The sequence below is a fragment of the Asterias amurensis genome, chromosome 18 (genome assembly GCF_032118995.1).
Source record: "Asterias amurensis chromosome 18, ASM3211899v1".
Lineage (NCBI taxonomy): Eukaryota > Metazoa > Echinodermata > Asteroidea > Forcipulatida > Asteriidae > Asterias > Asterias amurensis.
The window spans coordinates 12,416,393-12,436,841 of record NC_092665.1 but is presented as its reverse complement, the minus strand read 5'-3'; the positions used below and the strand labels follow the sequence as shown (position 1 = coordinate 12,436,841).

General features: G+C 40.1%; 2 protein-coding genes across 10 annotated transcripts in view; one reads left to right on the top strand and one right to left on the bottom strand.

Annotated features, from left to right (window-relative positions):
- The window catches only part of LOC139950389 (uncharacterized), a 75,767-nt gene extending 70,751 nt beyond the window's left edge, over positions 1-5,016 (bottom strand). For 2 of the 7 annotated variants that reach the window (XM_071949026.1, XM_071949025.1), the window contains exon 1: positions 4,681-5,014. In XM_071949026.1, the coding sequence (XP_071805127.1) occupies positions 4,681-4,696 (16 nt within the window). In that variant the 5' untranslated portion in view covers positions 4,697-5,014. Of the gene's footprint in view, positions 1-4,680 lie in introns of all 7 variants that reach the window. The other 5 variants (XM_071949024.1, XM_071949023.1, XM_071949027.1 and 2 more) reach the window with 5 other exon arrangements.
- A 677-nt stretch (positions 5,017-5,693) lies between these two features.
- On the top strand, positions 5,694-20,141 carry LOC139950480 (KICSTOR complex protein ITFG2-like). 3 transcript variants are annotated; one of them, XR_011787660.1, is made up of 14 exons: positions 5,694-5,908; positions 7,369-7,464; positions 7,984-8,097; positions 9,777-9,876; positions 10,376-10,467; positions 11,987-12,052; positions 13,102-13,238; positions 14,287-14,387; positions 15,212-15,265; positions 16,517-16,605; positions 17,100-17,217; positions 17,468-17,644; positions 17,983-18,262; positions 18,545-20,141. XR_011787660.1 is itself a non-coding variant. In XM_071949172.1 (13 exons), the coding sequence occupies exons 1-13, from the start codon at positions 5,813-5,815 to the stop codon at positions 18,066-18,068; spliced, it is 1,323 nt and encodes a 440-aa protein (XP_071805273.1). In that variant the 5' UTR covers positions 5,694-5,812; the 3' UTR covers positions 18,069-18,404. The 3 variants fall into 3 exon arrangements, 2 of the variants coding, with proteins under 2 accessions (XP_071805273.1, XP_071805272.1); XM_071949172.1 differs by lacking the exon at positions 18,545-20,141 and having other exon boundaries at positions 14,290-14,387; positions 17,983-18,404; XM_071949171.1 differs by lacking the exon at positions 18,545-20,141 and having other exon boundaries at positions 17,983-18,403.
- The last annotated feature ends 308 nt before the right edge of the window (positions 20,142-20,449 follow it).

Genomic DNA, 20,449 nt, shown 5'->3' with positions numbered 1-20,449 from the left:
CACAATTTTTTTTATCAACAGCTCTCCATTGCTCGTAACTAAGTAAGTTTTATGCTAACAATTGTTTTGAGTATTACAAATAGTGTTTATAGGGCTAGTGGTTTAAAAAAAAATTTACAATGCAGTCGACTCTCATTACTTACTTTGTCAAAGTTATTTTGAAGTTGGTTGAACAACAGAAAGGATTGAAAAGAATATTTTTACTCTATAAAAAAAAAACTTGACACATGGTATGACAGGATAGCAATGACGAGACAAGTTTTATTTGGGTTCAGCATTACCATGCCTAACCCAACTTGAAGTTTTAACCTCATCCTGTTTAAAAAATCTCAAACTTATGTTTCGTTTGTGTAAAAGACAGGATATGAAATCACTTTATCAGGGCTTTAAAAACACATTGTCATAACTGAACCTGGGGAGCAGTCAGTAATTGTATGAGGTACCAAACTTTATTCTACAATGTACAATGTACCTTGATTGCCTCAGTTTATTGTAATACTGTCATTATAGGATTTGAGGCATTGCATGGTGGGGTATCAATATATATTTGGTTGCGGTAACTTATAACTATTACCAGGGCGGATGGTATAGAAATTAGACTGAGACTACTACTTTAGCTTATAGGATCGTAATAACTGTACTGCCGTGGAGTCAGTTCGGAATTGGTCTCAACGTTTCAACTAGCTTGCTCTAGTCATCGTCAGCATCGTCTAGTCGTCGTCGGCAGTCTCCTGACGATGACTAGAGCAAGCTAGTCGAAACGTTGAGACCAATTCCGAACTGACTCCGCGGCAGTACAGTTATTACGATCCTATAAACTAAAGTAGTAGTCCAGTCTAATTTTTATACCATCCGCCCTGGTAATAGTTATAAAGCAGGACAGTTCTTTTCAGAACTGAGAAGTCTCCCAAACATCCGATTATCTACTCCGCGGCAGTAGAATAAAGCAAGACAGTTCCCTAAGAACAACTCTACCTGGCAAGTAGATACACACATGGTGTTACCGCAAACCAAATATATAATACTGTCATTGCTTATTTGTCACTTTGACAAAATATGGGATTGGTCACTGAAAAAAAACATCTGAAAAAAAAAACCAGTTCAATCTCAGTGATTGTAAATTCAAACATGCACAAGAGCTGCCGGCCATCCTCCAAAAGAATGTCAGTCTGAAATACTGACAAAATTGAGGGGAAAAAGGCATTGAAAAAATACCCCACAACAGTGCTGTATTTTGATTGCCTCAATTAACATTAAAACTTAAAAAGCACATTCCCTTCAACATTAAATGTGTCAAAATTGTTTGTTTATATCACACTTTCATTAATGTATTTCAAAAAATCAAGATTAAACAGTGCACTACGTTTAAGCCAAAAGGGTATGCCAGACGCTTAAACAACAAGAAATATTTAAGACAGGTTTTAAAACTTAAATACAGTTTACAAGGTTCTACTGCGCATTCAGCAGCAACTGCCAGGAACACCAGGGCAAACTTGTCTTTGTCTAAGTGTAACTGAGTTTAAATGTCTCCCCGAAGGACAAAGCAAGTGTCAAGAATGGGATTTGAACCCACACTCTGCTAATTTAGAGACAGAAAAACAAGAGCTTGAGACCAGTGTGCTCGACCACTCGGCCATGACACGCCAATACAACATGACTCAATCTCATTATTTACAACATCAACGGTCAGTGTAGCTTTGTATAGTGGCCTACATGTGTTGGGCCCTTGCCTTAATTTAATTTTTAATTGCATTAGGAATTTGCAAAAAAAAATCCAAAACTACAAGCACACAAAGATTCAATCCCCTTAAAAAAAATACTTGTTGTACATGTACAAAAGGTTGAACAGAATTCTTTTCTGAGGCCCCTTCTTTCAAAACACAGTGTACTGCATGCCTGTATGGACTTTGTATTTGAAAGGGCAAGGACACCAAGGCATTTTATCCTTGACTATTAAGGGCACCCTATGAGGAAATTGTAAATTTCTACTGTCAGAGCATTTCAAAGGCACCAAGGCATACATGTAATACTTATTGCAGCAATGACCACGGGGCATGGAGGCAATCGCCTTTGTTGCCTCCGTGAAGCATTAGGCCTGTAGTACATCACATATGAATGGTACATTGTATGCCAGGCCAGGAAACTACGGCATTTGCTCCTTGGTATAAAGGGGAACCATGAGGAAATTGTGAATTTCTACAGTCAGATCATTTCAAGGGCACCAAGGTGATACCAGGGGGCATGGAGGCAATCGCCTCCGTTGCCTAAGTATCAGGCCTGCACTACATCACACTTTTAAAATGGTACAGTATGCCAGGCCAGGAAATAAGGCATTTTCCCATTAGTATAAAGGGCAACCTATAATGAGGAAATTGTGAATTTCTACTGTAAGAGCATTTCGAGCATTTCAAGGGCACCAAGGCAATCACCAGGGGGCATGGAGGCAATCGCCTTTGTTGCCTCTGTGAAGCATCAGTCCTGTGTACTATACCACACATGGACGGTGCGGCATGCAGGATTACAAGCCAATTTAAGCGCATGGCAACGTGCCAAGCTTCAATATCAAGTGATCCCATGGAAAGTTTCTTGGTAATTGAATTACTTCCTGTTAATCTGCAATAATTTCCTCCCAGTCCCTTTTCCTGTCGCTCAAAAGGCTTCAAGTGGTGATGACAGCATTAACACTAGAGTCAGAGACAATGCGAACTGATTTCATAAGTTATTTACATTAAAAAAAGGAGACAGTTCATGATCGTGATCTTTTGAAAAATAAACACACAATTGTTTCTATACAGGATTGACTAGGCCTATTCAGGGATGTACATGTATGCTTCGTTTTTGAAAGGGCAAGGGCACCAAGGCATTTTCTCTTTGGCAAAGGGCACCCTACGAAATTGTAAATTTCTACTGGAGCATTTTAAGGGCACCAAGGCAATGGCAAGACGGAGGCAATCGCCTCCGTTGCCTCCGTGAAGTATCTATTTATATTTTGATGATCTTTAGTTTCAACATGGAGGAAAGAGATTCCTGTACGGCTTTAAGGTTTGTAGTCGCCATGCAGGCCTGAACGCTTCGTTTTTTGAAAGGGCGAGAGCACCAAGGCATTTCCTCCTTGGTAAAGGGCACCCTATGAGGAAATTGTAAATTTCTACTGCAGAGCATTTCAATGGTACCAAGGCAATTTTTTTTTTTTTATGCAAGTCGCCAGACACACAAGGCCTGAAGGCCACTTCAAGGTGTGGGCTACAATTATTTTTGTCCAGAGGCCGTTGCCACCTACTCCTAGGGCTGAAACAGGGTTACCCCTTTTACAGTCCATACGGATGTAGGCTTGGGTATCATCAGTCCGAAGCCTGGCTGGTAGCGCAGAAAGCACTACCTCCCCAATTTTATGTAGCAAGTGTCACGACCGGGATTCGAACCCGTTGATCAAACACCAGAGCTTGAGTCCGGTGCTCTTAACCGCTCGGCCATGACACACGCACAATGACCAGGGGCACGGAGACAATCGCCTTCATTGCCTCCATGAAGCATCAGGCCTGGTGGTGGCTCCAGCTGAGGCTATGGCACTCGAATATCCGATGACACCAGGTTTTTTTCTGCCCCCCCCCCCCAAAAAAAAAAGATATATATATATAAATAATATAAAATGAGTGTCTGCTTATTATCATAGTCGGGCCTGAAATTAAACCCACAGTCCACCAATTACCACTTGCTGTGATGTCATGCGCTTTTGCAGTGGTGCCCTTTGTAACGTTTTCAATACAAATTCCACCTTCCTCAATTAATATAGAAGTGCTGACCCTTACATCAGAAGAAAAATGCTGGATGCCCAGGTTAAAAAGTGAAGTTTAAAGCCTGTGTAAAGGTGGTAGCTTTTAATGGACCAGAATTTGTGTTGCAAAACCAGAACAAAAAGGAGAACAGAATCTAGTTTAATATACACAGTGTATCAATAACACTTTTTTTGTGTTTGAACAATCACTATTGAAGAAGATACACTGTTGGCCTATCTCATATCTTATCAGTAAAACACACATACTCAGCAAAATTGAAAGATATTTAGGCCCATCAGGCTCAAAGCCAAACAGGTGAGCATTTTGACCTAAGAATTAAAGATGAGGTGGAGTATTTTTTTAGAAACAATAATTAGACAACCACTTGTCCTGTCATTGCATACTGGCCAGACACTAAAAACTCTGGCCTTGGGCCAAAGATCCAGTGGTAATGTCGAGCTCTGATATACTGTTATACACTGGGATCAGATTGGTCCTGACTGAATACAATGTATCACTCTTGGGGACTTTTTAGACATTTTCGAAGTAATGAATATGTTATCTGAGGTCTCGAAATCAAATTTATGCAAAATTACTTCTTTAGAATAGAAAACTACGTCGCTTCAGCGGGAGCCGTTTCTCACAACCATGTTTTACTCTATCGACCTCTCCCCTTTAATTACCAAGAAAGGTTTTTTATGCTAATAATTATTTTGAGTAATTACCATTAGTGTCCACTGCCTTTAACACTACAGTAACACCTAACAATAGCATCCGCCTGGCGATGTACAGCACAATCACAAACGATTGGAACTGTGTGTAATTAAACAGGCTGGATGCACAAGAAAATACTAACTGTAAACTGTTACTGTGTTATTGTATAGGCCAGCCTACTTATACTTACCATCCAATTTATTCATCTTTGAATTTGATGCCTTTCCAAATTCCACTGCGTAGATCCAAAATACAGTGCGTGGAAGTGTGCTTTGAGTGTCAGCTGCAAACTCATCGGTTATAATATCCTGGTCTTTAATGCCTCGAAATTGGCGACATTATCTGATTATTGTGAAAAACAAACCCGTTTTCCTGTCACTGGCCATCGTGTGTGTGGATTGAGAAAGTCAATATTGTGTGATGTTTATGCGCAAACCCCTCCTCCCTCGAGCCGGCCCGTGTAAATATGAACACGCCCAATGGAGAGAATAATAAACGCCCAAAAGAGACGAGCAACAAAAGGAATTCCTAAAGGTGATTGTCAAAAAAAATACAATGAAAAAGATAAGGATTGCGACTTTGAAGTAGCCCAATATAAAGCCCAATATATTGCTTACAAAAACACGTGTGAAAGAAATGCAGAGATGATGATGAGATCTGAGTGGTCACATTGTATAGCGCCACCTTGTGACCTTCTGATAAAAGCAACAAAAATACATCATTAGAAGAATTTTTAAAAACGTCATCGACTGTATACAGTTATTTTAAGGCTTTTACAAACAGTAATTTTGGTATTAACATTATTGATCTTTTGTTATTTGACATAGAGTAAGAGTTGTGCGAGACAAAAAAACATAAACAGGACCCCCAAAATCTACAAAGTAAACCAGGCATTCACATGACAGTAGGATTTTGACCGAGTGGTCTGGAGGAGGTTGAGACATCCACAATTTGTCACTAATTTAGAGAGTAATTTGCTTTGATGGAGGAAACATTTTCTTGTGCGGAGAAAAGGGGTCGTCGCAGTCTGCTACGATAATCAACTCGCTATTTTCACCTTTGGATTACTTTGATTATTTAATTTTTTTTTTTTTTAAGAAGATGATTTCTTTTTTCTTCCATAATAATATTGTTCATTACTAACCTAACTCAAACTACAGAGGGCGCTACGACATAAACAGTTCAGCGGTCACTCGTGCACTTGTTGCTTGTTGATGAAGTACTTACTGCAGTGAGCTGAATGTGCAAGAAGTTAGTGATTGAACTTTGGTTGCTCCATTTCTTCCTCAATGCTCCATGGTGCCACCTGCTGAATAGCAGCAATGAGATCTGTTGTGTTCGTTGAGCATTTGGAGTTTGATTTTCCAGGAAATGTGTTTCCCAATGCAATCATTTTGGGAGATGTGGACAATGACAATGTGAGTAAATCCCTCCCATTCATTCAATCAATCAAACATAATCATATCATGCAATGATGATGTCGTATGCTAGTAGTAGATCTCGTTTTGAAGTCCATAATCCGGTTTACGGCTGGGTCCTCAGCCAGGTGAAGGGCTTTGATGCCACCATCAAGGTGAGAGAGTGGGCAGTCGTCTATCATGTGGTGCATCGTCATCATGTGGCGCATCGTCTGTGGTTCTCCACAAATCATAAAGGGGAGATGCAAGGTAGCCCCACTTGTGTAGGCTGCTGCGGCACGGCCCTGCGTCTGTACGAAACCGGTTTAAGACGCACCAATGGCCGCCCGGGAAGTCCATTCCCGGCAGTTGGATGGTGAGGTCAGCGACCAGGAACTTGTGTCGGACGTTGGTGTGGTCTTGCCACCGTGTGCGCCATAGATCTTCTGCTGTTGCTGCACTGTCCGGGACATTGGACCAGATTGGGTTTCTCGACTTAAGTCTAGGCCTAGGGTGGAAGTCAAGGTCTCTGAGGAGAGGGAGCTCAGGGTTGGATCGGATCTTACAGACCAGCCTAGATGTGGCTACCTTTCTTCGGATGTCTGGAGGGGCAATGTTGCTCAGGGCTGGGAGCCAGTCTGTCTTTGTACTGCGAACGGCGCCAGTGATGGTTCTCATGGTGTTGCTGAGTTAGACGTCGACAAGGCCGGTGTGGACAGAATTCCAATGCATGAATGCTATTGTTTTTTTTTTATTGCTATAGCTGCACTGCCTGCGCTGCAGCTGACTGGCATTCCTAGCCCCTGTGGTCACTGCCCGAGTCCATCCCTCTGACCTCTGCGCTGCGACTGCTGTCGTTCCGTTTGTGATTTGTTATTTTTGTAGTAAAAACTAGCTCATATATATATCATCATGATGTACTTGTTCAATTGAGTTTAGTTTACAAACCAACAATTTAACTCTTTAGGCTTGCATTTTCAATGTCCACTACAGTTACCTAGCTGCAAGATCAAGCAAGAGTACACAGCTTCTGAATCTTCCTTTTTACCTACATAGTTGTGATAGTCCTAGTCGTTGGGCTCTGGAGGGTACCTTTTTAATCACCCGTGGGGGAGGTGGGGGGTGTGTCATGGTGTGCAACTTTGCAAAACGTGTAGTGGCCCCCTTGGCTTTAGAGCCAAATAAATATGGGGCTACGATATGCGTAACCCTCCATCCTCTGCAACCGTTGAGAGGATCGAGGCATAATTATCGCAATTACCTCGGGTAGTTAGAACCCATGATCACCGCATTGTTGTAGGCCTATATTGCATTTTACTAGTCTTCTACCCTAGGACTATGATGATGTATGATGAGAGTTGTTCCGATATCTCCTAGACAATAGCGGAACGAACCTCATATAGTTCTAGTAGGACTAGGAGTACGCATTTTAGAGCAGATATCTGATATAAATGACCCCATTTTTTTCTTTTGGCCTGCAGGAAAATGAGTTGATTGTAGCGAATGTCGAAGGCCAACTGACTGTATTCAAGGGAAGCAATACATTGCCATGGGCAAACTGCTCTAATCTAGGCATGGTAGGTCATTTCTTGTTAGCCCACTACAGTGGTTGACACAATTTGGTTCCAACACCCCTGTGTTTCGACACCCCTATGTTCGGACACCCCAAACGTATTTTCCAACACTGAAGCCCGGTTCACACTTCCTTAGAATGGGAATGCGAAGAAAATTTCAACGTCACAGCCCTGTTTTTCGCTGCGAATGTTTTGCAGGAGTTGAGCACATTTTAACTGATGCGAATTATTATTTGATGTTATTTGGCGTCAAAATTCATATCGCATTCGCAGGAAGTATGAACCGGCTTATCTCTAACCCAACCCTACCTAGCATGCAGATCATGAGGGGTGATCGGTACACCAGGGGAGTCGGAAAATAGATTAGTCACCACTGTTTAAAGCAACAAAGCACAAAAGTTCATAATTTTCATAAAATCCTACAAATTCAAGACGTTGCCATATTTTACAAGACTGTGATAACACTACCAAGGGTTATTCGACCTGAATGTGATAAAAGTTTTGTCTTTGCTCCCTGTTTAGATATCATGCATCGGGATTGGCGATATATGCAGCATGAAGAAGAATTGCCTTGTAACCATCAGTGCCGAGGGTGTATGTCACATGTTTTCACTTGATCCTTCCTCCCACAATGAGGTATGTCAACGGTAAACATAAATAATTACAAAAAAGTTGTTGGGGGTTGAACAAAAAGTTCTCAAGTGGGACGTCTTGAAGGTGCGACCTCCTGATGAATGTGCCAGCACTCTACCAACTGAGCTATCAAGCCCAATGTAGATGATAATAATAGTAATAATAATAATAATAATAATAATAATAATAATAATAATAATACAGCATTTATAAAGCGAAGTTTATCTGTGTGACATTCAAAGGCGCCGGTCTAGAACAAGAAGAAAATTTCACTCTATATGTTCATAGGCTAATCGTACCTATTTGGCCAATATCTTTGTTTAGGGTGGCAGTCAGAAGCCATACAATCGTTAATTGCCGTGTAGCCAGGGATCACAACAAAGCTTTCAATACAACCTGGGAAGCCACAGCCAGGGGATCACCTTAAAAGGAATGCAACTTTTTGTTTCAAATATCAGTATTAACCTATAACGGAAACTGATTTGGTAAACTTTAAATTATTTGGGGGTTGAACAAAGAAACACTTGACTAGAGTGGAACTTGAACCTGCGTCACTCCGGATAAATGTGCAGTAGTGCATTTTAGGCGAGCGGCGTTGAGACGTTTACCCATAGTTTTTTGTGTGCATTTTGACTCCTTAAAGGCATTGTACACGTTTGGTAATTTTCAAAGACCAGTCTTCTCACTTGGTGTATCTCAACATATGCATGAAATAACAAGCCTGTGTAAATTTGGGCTCAATCGGTCATCGAAGTTGCGAGAAATTGATGAAAGAAAAAACACCCTTGTTGGACGAATTTGTGTGCTTTCAGACAGGAATAGATAAGTTGCAATAGACGCCATCTTTACGGGCAAATTGCATTTAAGCTTGCAGGCGCGTCAAGCGCTCAGTTTATTAACGCAACCACACTGTTTACCAACCAATCAGGCAACGAGTTTTGTGAATTCTGCGCGTGCTACGCACCGTTCTCGCGCAAAACACATGGCTATGTGTTCCAAATTGCCCGTAAAGATGGCCGATTTACGTCATGTGGGAACTATCTATATAAGACTTCTAGCTAGAAGTCTTTTATTATTTTAGTGAGAAATTACCTCTTTCTCCAAAACTATGTTACTTCAGAGGGAGTCGTTTCCCACAATGTTTTATACTATCTCTCCAACAGCTCTCCAATGCTCTTTACCAAGTCAGTTTTTAAGTAAATATTTGTTTTGAGTAATTACCAAACGTGTACCTTCCCTTTAAATAGTGACGGTGCCTACAGTAGTCATGTGGTGCTAGTGCAAAAACTTTCAAAAGCTAACACTTTTGATCTCTGGCTGTGCTCTGTTGTCATAATGGGTTGATGTGGCGGGCTGCCAAAGGTGCCCTTGCAGGCCTGCTTTCTTGAACACGCTGTAGCCACGTCCTTCGCAGTTCATCTCTTAGCTGTGAGTAAAGGACAAGTCACACTGCAGTTATACTGAAAATGGTAACGATCATGACGCAAAGAGAACGCATTCTATTGGTTGAACTGCTCCACGCAGAATACGCCCACGCTCATTCAACCAATTGAGGGCGTGCATTTTTAACATTGTCGTTTTCGTTCTTGTTATCAGGGCCTGTGTGACCGGGCCTTAAGGATGATTAGCCTCCTAAATTATTGTTACAAATTAATCCGACTCCTATTTCCTTTTGTCCACAGGATGAGAAGAAAAAGGCGTCCGAGGATCCATTCAGATTATCACCGTGTCACATCCAACATCTACCGGCCAACATCAAAGTGGTGCTCATTGAAGATATAGGTCAGTGACCCAACAGCCTTGACCTGGGCCCAATTTCACGAAGCTGTTATCAAAAGTTTTAGTTTTGGGCTTCAGAGCGTTTTTCATTTCAATTTTCATCACGCTGCTAGCCATAAACACAAGAAAAGTCATGCCAACCGTCAGGATTTCCGAAAGTGAATGAATGACGCAGAAATGGTGAACGAGGAAGCTGTGATGGCTGTGTGTAGCCCGGTTCATACTTCCTGCAAATGCGAATGCGATACAAATGTTGACGTCACAAATTCGCATTGAATAATTCGCAGTGGTTGAGTTGTGCTCAACTCTCCTGCAACTCTCCTCTTCAGCGAAAACAGAGTTGTGCTGTCAAGTTCGCACCGCAAATTGAAGGCCTAAAATATTATTTGAAAAGGTTTGCGTTTTGAAATGAAGTGTCTGGTTGGGTCACAAATAAAAAAAATTATGTTTTGTTTTATTGATTAGGATCATTATTGGGATTATAATTTTTTTTAATTCGCAGATGGCGATGGCAAAATGGAGTTTGTGGTCGGACAAACAGATCGTGTCGTACAAGCTTATCGCTGGGTGGAAAATCAACCATCGGCAACGAATGTGAGTCCGATAAAATGACTTCTGATTTCTGACGGTTTTGATTCCCAACTCTTATTCTTGGATCCTAACACACTTTTCTTGTTAACCTTACTACTGTCTGACCATTCTTTTTTTCATGCATTGTTGTTTTTAATAATTCTTAAGCCCAAAGATAAACTGTCCTCCAGCATGGTGTAACAGTAAACCTTCTTACTGTTTGGTCATCCAATTTTGTTAATTGTTGTTTTGAATTATGCTTTTTACAAATAGATGCGTCGCCAACCAGCAGTATGATGTCATAGTGAATGATTTACACAGTACACAGTTAACCTTCCTACTGTCTGACCATTCTTTTTTCATCCATTGTTGTTTTTAATTATTCATAGGCCTAAAGATAAACTGTCCTCCAGCATGGTGTAACAGTTCACAGTAAACCTTCTTACTGTTTGGTCATCCATTTTTATTCATTGTTGTTTTGAATAAAATGTATTTTAAAAATAGATGCGCTGCCAACCAGAAAAATGATGTCATGGTGAATGATCTATACAGTACACAGTTAATGTTCTTACTGTTAGATCATCCAATTTTGTTCATTTTTGTTTTGAATTTTGTACTTTAGAAATTTATGCGCCGCCAACCAGCAGTTATCTTAGTGATCGATCTATACGGTACACAGTTAACCTTCCTACTGTCTGACCATTCAATTTCAGTCATTGTTGTTTTGATTTTAACACAAATTTTAGATGTTGTTTGTATGCCATGACAGCAATAATGATATCATGTGGTAAATGCTTTACATGTACACAGCCCACACAGTACAAAGTTAACCTTCCTACTGTCTGACCATTCAATATCATCCAATGTGATTCTGAAGTAAAGTAAAACTATGCTAGCCTGTTGACATCATGTGGTTAATGCGTTTAATATTGCCCACACTTAACCTTCTTACTGTCTGACCATTGATATCATCCATCGTTGTTATAAATTATAGATGCAATATGCTATCATAGGGTGAATGCATCTACATTGTTCACAGTTAACCCTCCTACTGTCTAACCACTCAATATCAGGCAGTAACAGTTTGAAATAAGAGATACAATTTTTTTTTTTTTTTAACAGTTGGATGGGTGGTTTTTACCTGTGGGGTGGGTATAAGGGGACATTCTTTGTGGCAGGACGACTTTGTAGAGGTGCTGGTCGCCTGTTCCTCCTCGCCACTCACTGGCTTGGTGTTTTTAGCTATTTTGCTTCTTTGTTTCTTTATGTAACGATTTGTATATTTATATTTTTATGCCAGTGTAAAGTCTAATTAAATTTAAAAAAAATTAGAATTAAATTAAAAATTAAATTGAATTACTGTACACCGTATAGACAGTGTACATCGTTAGTTCTGTGCACATCATAGAAAATCTTTGCAGGTCGGCCTAAATGGTATAAAACTATCCTTCAACTCACTGTAAAAGTCTACTCATTTACATAAAGTAGAAGTGTTAGTTGCATTGAAATTTCTTTAGTTATATTTGTATCAATTTTCTTTCAGGACTCCTCTTCCATATTTGCACCCGGAAAACTTGTTTTGCTCCAAAAGTGGCATCTAAATGGTCAGGTGAGGTTGTTTGTTTTTTGGTTTGATTTTTTTTTTTTTTTTTTTTTTTTTGAGGGGGAGGGGGGGGGGGGTGTTGTTTGTGTGCGTGCAACATGTCTTAAAGGCACCGGACACTTTTGATAATTGTCAAAGAATAGTATGTTCACTTCGTGTATCCCAACATATGCATGAAATAACAAACCTGTGAAAATTTGAGCTCAATTGGTCAGTTGCAAGAGAATCATAAAGAAAAAATACATTTGTTGTACAAATGTGTGCGCTTAAAGATGCCTAGTAAGAGGTGAAGTAAATGTAAAACACTGTCAATTTACTTATGTAAAAGTACTGATAAGATGACCATCCGCTCTTCCAATGGTGAATCACAGCGATGGTCAAAACGTGTACGAATGTAGCGCACGTACTCCAAAGAGTCAAACCGCACGAATTGCAACTTAGAATTGTTCCGCTTTTCCACAGAAAAAGGTGCTGGAATCCGTCCTCAAAATACTTGGAGCGAAGATATGTAGTATACAGTGTTAGCAATGGCCAAATAGGGTTTTCCTGAATACCCTTTGAATGAAACTTAACTGAAGTTATAAAACCGAAGATGGAGCAATAAAATGATGCATGTTTATCTGTTGACTTCATAAAACAAGATGGCGTTGCCCATGCAAAAAGCTGAAGCACATGGAAAAAGTCAACTGCTGTTGCATGTAGCAAATATATACAATGTACATGTTTTCTGTACCAAAATAAACGGCTGTTGCCTGACAAATACAAATAGCAATATAAGTCACTACAGAGGCTTCAGGCCTGGAGAGTCTTTTAATATTTGAGTGAGAAATTACCTCTTTCTTAAAAACTATGATACTTTAGAGAGCTATTTCTAACAGAGTTTACTATCCATTGCTCGTTACCAAGTAAGTTTTTATGCTAACAATTATTTGAGTATTACCAATAGCGTCCAGTGTCTTTAATATAATGAATTTGCTCCTGGCATTGTATTGAACAAGATCTGTCGTGTATTTAACTAATTTATTCTTTGATTCACCCTCTGCACTTGTTCCTAGATTGGTTCTCTGTCCCTCGGCCGGCACCGAGATGGGCGTCCGAAACTCGTCGTCTCACAACCCGGCTGTAATTACGCCGAGTTGCAGTGTAGCTGGGTCAAAGTTCAAGATGAAGAGGTCGCTAGTGGTGCTTATAGGTAGGTCAATCATTTATACATTTTTGTTAGGGGTTACAATATGTAATAGATGTTAAATTTACATCGGGGATGAAGAATATTAATTTTGGTTTTTACCCATACATCGATGTATGTTAGCACTGTATACTCGGTACTTTCCCGAGTCCTGTGAAAAATATCACAGGCATATTGCTAGGGTGGGATTCGAACCCACGACCCTTGCTGCAATTCTAGAGCAGTGTCTTACCAACTAGACTACCGAGATTGCCCGGTGGCTAGAGGCAGTTTGAATCCTATGTGATGGCAGCGGGTACCGTAACGATATAATAGATGTTAAATTTGCATCGGGGATAAAGAATATTAATTTTGGTTTTAACCCATACACCGATGGTTACAATATGCATGTGGTTTTTACATGTATCTACAGAACTCAGGAAGGCACTGTGTACACGCAGTGCTTATTACACATTGATGTATACTTTAGAAATACCAAAACTTTATTCTTTATCCCGAAGCAAGCAACTGCGACATGGCAGTGGACACTATTGGTACATGTAATTACTCAAAATAATTATTAGCATAAAACCTTACTTGGGAACGAGTAATAGGGTAGTATAAAACATTGTGAGAAACGGCTCCCTCTGAAGTGGAGTAGTTTTCAAGAAAGAAGCAATTTTCCACGAATTTGATTTTTAGACCTCATATTTAGAATTTGAGGTCTCGAAATCAAGCATCTGAAAGCACACAACGTCGTGGGAGAAGGGTGTTTTTTGTTTTATATCTTCAATTGCAACTTCAATTTCCAATTGAGCTAAAATTTTACAGGTTAGTTATTTTGTGCACTGTTGAGATACAGCAAGTGAGAAGACTGGTCTTTGACAATTACCAATGGTGTCCAGTGTCTTTAAATAACCACAGTACTTCAAAGTGAACTGTTTCTCAAAATCCTTTATACTCTCAAACTCTGATGTATGTTTCTTACCAAAGGTTTTTCATGCCATTAATTTTGTATTCCTTCCCTTCAAACAATGCTTTATGGTTTTTCTTCTTCTTCTTAAAATTATTATAGCAGCAAAGGAGAATCCTATGTGAAGTGGCATCCGATCTCCAATAAGAGGGCTCGAAACTCTAATGTCACCACGGAGCTGGTCGGCAGAGTACGCCAGTCGGGTAAGAATCATGTCTTGCCACAGGTTCATCCAAGTTCTGTCACATGAAACCTATCTTACGTTAATTGAACTGGCTACCCATCAGGGCCTACTTTCATGGCTCTGCTTACCGTAAGCACAGAATCGGCGCTTACGGAAGCAGGGAATTCTGTGCTTACGGCAAGCGTATTTCACAGGTTAGCAGCGAATTTTGGCTTCTGCGTGTGCGTACTTCACGTTACTAGGCATTCTACGCTTTAAAAGGCTAGTGCAGAAATTTGGCACTTGGACTTATGCGGGGAATCGTGATCGTAAGCGCAGAATTCGGCGATAAGCAGATCCGTGAAGTTGGGCCCAGGTCCCAGATTGAATACAAAATACTCATTCTCACATTCAAATGCATCCATGGTCTAGCTCCTCCCTACCATCCCGCTACTCCCTTCGCTGGCGTTTCAAGGCATCACGCTGAACCACCCATCTCCCAAGATGCTACCCACACTTGGTGATAGAGCGTTCACTGCTGCTGCTCAAATACTGTGGAATAAACTACTGCTATCTCTTCGTAATGAATTATCCGTCAATATCTTTTTTTTAAAGTGCTTAAACCTCACCTATTTTGTTAACAAAATAACTGTAAAGCGCATTTTGAACATGTTTATGGAAAGTGCGCTAAATAAATAAATTATTTATCACGAATTTGGATAACTGATTGTTTTTGATCCAGGGTGTCACTGTAGTATAATACAAGAATTTAAGGCCTCCAGTGCGAGGGATAAATCTAAAAACTGAACCATGTCTTCATTGAACGAAAATGTGAATTTGTAATTTGATACATTTTATTTGTAGCTGAAGACACGGACGATGTGGTTCCGAACAGAATGGCTATGTGTACACTAGACGGTGAGTAACATAGATCATGATACCTTAACTGTTATTTTAGCCACTTCACATCAGGGTCGTTTTTCACGGCTCTGCTTACCGCCTAATTCTGCCAATGCGATCAGCATTCTTCGCTTACAGGGCAAGAAGACTGCTGGACTTGCAATCACAAGGTTGTGGGTTCGAATCCCCTAGCTTACCACTTATTTCACAATGACTAGAATAAGTATTGTTGTGTAGTTACTGAATCACAGTTTCTTGATATGTGTAATTCATAATCACAGACGTTTGTATGAGAGAGATGTTAAATTTGCATCGGGGATAAAGAATATTAATTTTGGTTTTTACCCATACACCGATGTGTGTTAGCACTGTATACTCAGTACTTTCCCGAGTCCTGTGAAAAAATATCACAGGCATGTTACTCGGGTGGGATTCGAACCCACGACCCTTGCAATTCTAGAGCAGTGTCTTACCAACTAGACTACCGAGGTTGCCCGGCAGGGCAGTCTAGTTGGTAAGACACTGCTCTAGAATTGCAAGGGTCGTGGGTTCGAATCCCACCCGAGTAACATGCCTGTGATATTTTTTCACAGGACTCAGGAAAGTCATGAAAGTACTGAGTATACAGTGCTAACACACATCGGTGTATGGGTAAAAACCAAAATTAATATGTATGAGAGAGATTGGCTGTTGCCAGCTTGGCGTTTATATCCCTTTGTGGGAGTTTGCAAAGTTCCCTTGATGATGGGAAGATCAATCAAACAAACAAACAAACAAACAAACAAACAAACAAACAAACAAACAAATTACATTTCTGCGCTAGGTGTGTGAGCGAAGAATGCCTAGTAACATTGGAGTACACACGTGTATGCGTTCAGGCAGAAATTTCCTTCAACCACTGAAATACCAATTAGGTAAGCATGGAATTCCATGCTTCTGTAAGTGCCTATTATTCGCTTACTGTAAGCAGAGCTATGACATTGGGCCTAGATGACATGTACATCCGCAAGTTCTTTTTTGATAGACTTGTCGTACGTAACTTTCTATTAATTCATATTAATTGCTGACCGCCAGATGGCCGACATTTTTATCCACTCAGACTTTCCATTGTGTATCGTGCACAGATCACTTTGTTTCAGTCACAGAGAGTGACAACAGGCTCTGGAACATATGCCTTGTCAAATTCCTCTCCTGGGGACTTTTTGTTTAAAACGTGTTGCTGATTTGTTTTCCCTCATTATCGTCACTCATTGTTTCTTGTTTTCGCAGGCACCTTAATGATGCTAGAAGAAGATAAAATCCTCTGGTCACTACTGGTTGACCGTCAGCTTTTCTCACTGACAAAATTTGACATCAATGTAAGTATTCAACAAACTGATTGATTGATTGATTGATTGATGACGTGCATGCATGTAGACCATGATAGGGCCCTTACTGACGTCATATTTCAGATTCGAATCAGAGACACATTTATTTCCATATTTCTATGAAAAACAACCCAATGCTTTCTGATTCTCTCTCTCTCTCTCTATTCATGTATTTTCACTTGACTATTTAGGTTACACTTATATAGCGCCATGAGCACTTTGTTGGAGTTGTGTGCTTTATAAGTTTTCATTATTGTTATTGATTTATTATTATTATTATATACTTGTTCATGTGCTGTGTTGTCATTTAGCCTTTGAGAAAGTATTTGTACAAAACGCCATGGACCCAGTCACAGCGTGCAACAATTGGATAGTGTACATTACATGTATGTTTAACTGAGCAATGTTGTCACACTTTGTATTAAATGTTGTTGACATGAAATTAAACGTATCTAAAATGAAATATTTGTGGTTTTTCATGACAGTGTGACGGTCAGGATGAAGTGGTTGTCTGTGCTTGGGATGGTTGGACCTACTTAGTGGATCACAGCCAAGAGTCTGTTCGCTTCCACTTCCAGGAAAACGTCTGTGCATTTTGTGCTGGTATGTATGCCTTCCAATTGATAGATAACTCTTTTGTGGCCTGTCGTTGTCGAGGCGTCTAGCTGGCTGAGCCGTCACCCCAAAGCTCTGGTGTGGTCAGCAGCAAGGTAGTGGTTTGAATCTAGGTCAAATGTTCAGAAGTTTTTCGTTTTTGGAGTAACAAACACAATGAAATTTGGCCCAGGACATACAATCTTCCAAGTGACCAACAAACAGATTGATCCACGGAATTGATGTTTAAATTTCACAGGTCAGTACAGTAGTACTACAGGCACCAACAGGCCGTGCCTCGTTTATGCTACATTCAACAAACGCATCTATCTCTACTGCAATGTACAATTACCCAGAATTCCATCCTCGGATCTGCAGCAGGTCCTGTCGGAGAACGAGAAAGTTCAGGAGAAGCTGAAAGAGCTGAAGATTGACGGTTAGTAATCAACCCTCCTACTTGTTCCCATTTTTGTAATCATTATATCGGTTTTAAGACCGATTTCCTACCTTCCACATGATTGAAAAAGTAGAATAGTTCTTTTCAGAGCAAATTAGTCTTCAGAATTCAAAAATCTACTCAGTCGCAGCAGAACAAATAGCAAGACAAGTTCTCAAGGAACCAAATCTACACAGTAGAAAATATACACATGGTGTTACCGCAAACAAAAGTTATACATTGATACCTCACCATGGAATGCCTAAAAAATAACACACCGTTTATGTCAAAACGGTTAAATAATTTTGTTGTATCTCCTCCGTACTTTTTTCTTTCAGCAAATGATACCAGCAAACTTCGGGAGCTGTACCAATGGTGTTTCTATGGCAACCATGCAAGAAACAAGACAGAGGATAAAACTTGAAATTGAGAAGAACAATATACTATTTTTGTACACTTTTATGCGCCTTTGATTTTGTTACAATTCTATGTACTGTTCCAACAGTTTTTCTTTTTTTAACAAGAGTCTGGATTATTGTATGGATAGTATGGAGTATGGATAGTATGAATTGAGTTGAACTTAATCTGGTGTGCCCAGGCCATGGCAACTACAGAAAGGCAAGTAGGATTTGAAACTTTGCATGGTGGAGATAAGATATAGAAGAGTTTGCGGTAACACCATGTAATAACAATCTCTAAATGAGTTGGGGTGGTTCTGAAAAGAACCGTTGGGTTAACTCGACGTTTCGATCAGTATGCTCTGATCGTCTTCTGGAGAATGACGATCAGAGCATACTGATCGAAACGTCGAGTTAACCCAACGGTTCTTTTCAGAACCACCCCAACTCATTTAGAGATTGTTATTACATGGTGTTACCGCAAACTCTTCTATACAGAAAGGCATTTCTTACATAATGATGTTTTTTTTTTTTTATCTACAAATGACGAACGTGGGCACACAATTACCCCACGTTCGTCCTCGAACCAGGGAAAAACCCAGACACCTCACCACGTGAGCCTTCCTGTGGTGACGTCAGTGCACCTCCGGCCAGCCCCAAGAGCCCCACTTGTGCGCGCTCTTTTGTGACAAATCCAGGAGAGTCTTGAACCAAGACTAGATGTGAAGCAGACCAATCAAAACAAACCCAGCTACGGTAGCATTTAATGATGTCATTGTAATAAATGGAATCACAGCATCTGAGTAGCAGGTACCCTAAAGGCCCGGTCACACAGGCCCCGGTAACGAGAAGCAAAACGATAACGATAAAAATGCACGCTCGCGATTGGTTGAATTGCTCAATGCAGAATACGCCCACGCTCATTCAACCAATCGGAGGCGTGCATTTTTATCGTTATTGTTTTCGTTCTCGTTATCGGGGCCTGTGTGACCGGGCCTTTACGGATAAAGACACGGGCCCAGTCTAAATTGCTTGTTCAGCTTCAGCTGGTGTTTTGACATGACCCATATCTGATGGTATAAGAACAATGAGATCAGCATGTGTTTAATCATATCTCATTCTTATTATCTAGGATGTTGCGAAGCAGGACTGGTAAATAAATTATTACATGTATAGTTTTTAAAATCTTGATAAAAAGCTTGCAGAATAACTAGTGACTTTAAAGGTGCTGGACACCTTCTTCGGTAATTGTCAAAGACCAGTCTTCTTACTTGGTGTCTCCACATATGCATGAAATAACAAGCCTGTGAACATTTTTAACTCAATTGGTCGTCGAAGTTGCGAGAGAATAATGAAAGAAAAAACACCCTTGTCGCACAAGTTGTGTGCTTTAGAAAGCTTGCATTCGAGACCTCAGCTGTATGATGAGGTCTCAAATTAAATTTTAATATTTTAGTGAGAAATAAATTACTTCTTTCTTAAAAACTACGTTATTTCAAAGGGAGTCGTTTCTCACAATGTTTTATACTATCAACAGCTTTCCATTGCTCGTTACCAAGGACGTTTTTATTCTAACAACTATTTTGAGTAAATTGCCACTATCATAGTCGCCATTACAGCTCACCATACATGATTGTCTTAAAATAACTAAAACGCAGAGTTTTCAAAGTACGATCAAGTCGTGCCATTTTTATTTCAAAAGGCGTTTATAAACACCGCATATTGCTGCATACAGATTTGTGAGTGATTATGATGGGACTTATCAAACGATTCATTCTTTGTTTAAAACTGTGTGTAAACTTGTTGAGGTTTCTCATGCCAATGCTGCCTTCGTCTTCAGAGTATCGATGCCTGAAGTTTTCGCCAGCCTTTGAAATTGATTATTCCTTAAACTTTTCGAATTCTTTTGAATTCTATCGTCCACAATATGGAGCTGACTATTTTGCCCGCCTATTTGTCTTTCCGCACCGAGGGGTTTTGTGGCGTAACACTGCCAGTTGCTGTCTTGAGATGAGACTACGTTATTAATAACGCCGATTATATGCACATGTTCCTTTTGGAGAATTATTTCGGTAAGGGAAATGATCGAAGCCGGAATACCAACTTGGTTCAAGGTTTATTTGTTTCCACAGTAACAATTTTTAGGAACACGTTGCATTGGATCGGACGAGTGTGTCTTTGAAAAGCGTTTGTAACCGTTTGTTTTTAATGCATAATGTTAGAAAGATGTTTTAAAAGTAGAATACAATGATCCACACAAGTATCACTCGACATTGCGTGGTTCATGGGTTTTCCTTTTACTTTGCGAACTAATACGGTCGGCCATGGGAGTAAACAATTTGAAGGGAAAAAACATTACTTAACAAAAATACAAACAGAGATTTGTGGTTGCGCGCTAAACAGGTTG

What these genes read in the sequence shown, in the direction of transcription:
- LOC139950480 (XM_071949171.1), top strand. Translation starts at nt 5,813, where the DNA reads ATGAGATCTGTTGTGTTCGTTGAGCATTTGGAGTTTGATTTTCCAGGA. An exon ending in ATCAACCATCGGCAACGAAT is followed by an intron (nt 10,468 to 11,986) that starts GTGAGTCCGATA and finishes ATTTTCTTTCAG; the next exon opens with GACTCCTCTTCCATATTTGC. An exon ending in AGTGGCATCTAAATGGTCAG is followed by an intron (nt 12,053 to 13,101) that starts GTGAGGTTGTTT and finishes ACTTGTTCCTAG; the next exon opens with ATTGGTTCTCTGTCCCTCGG.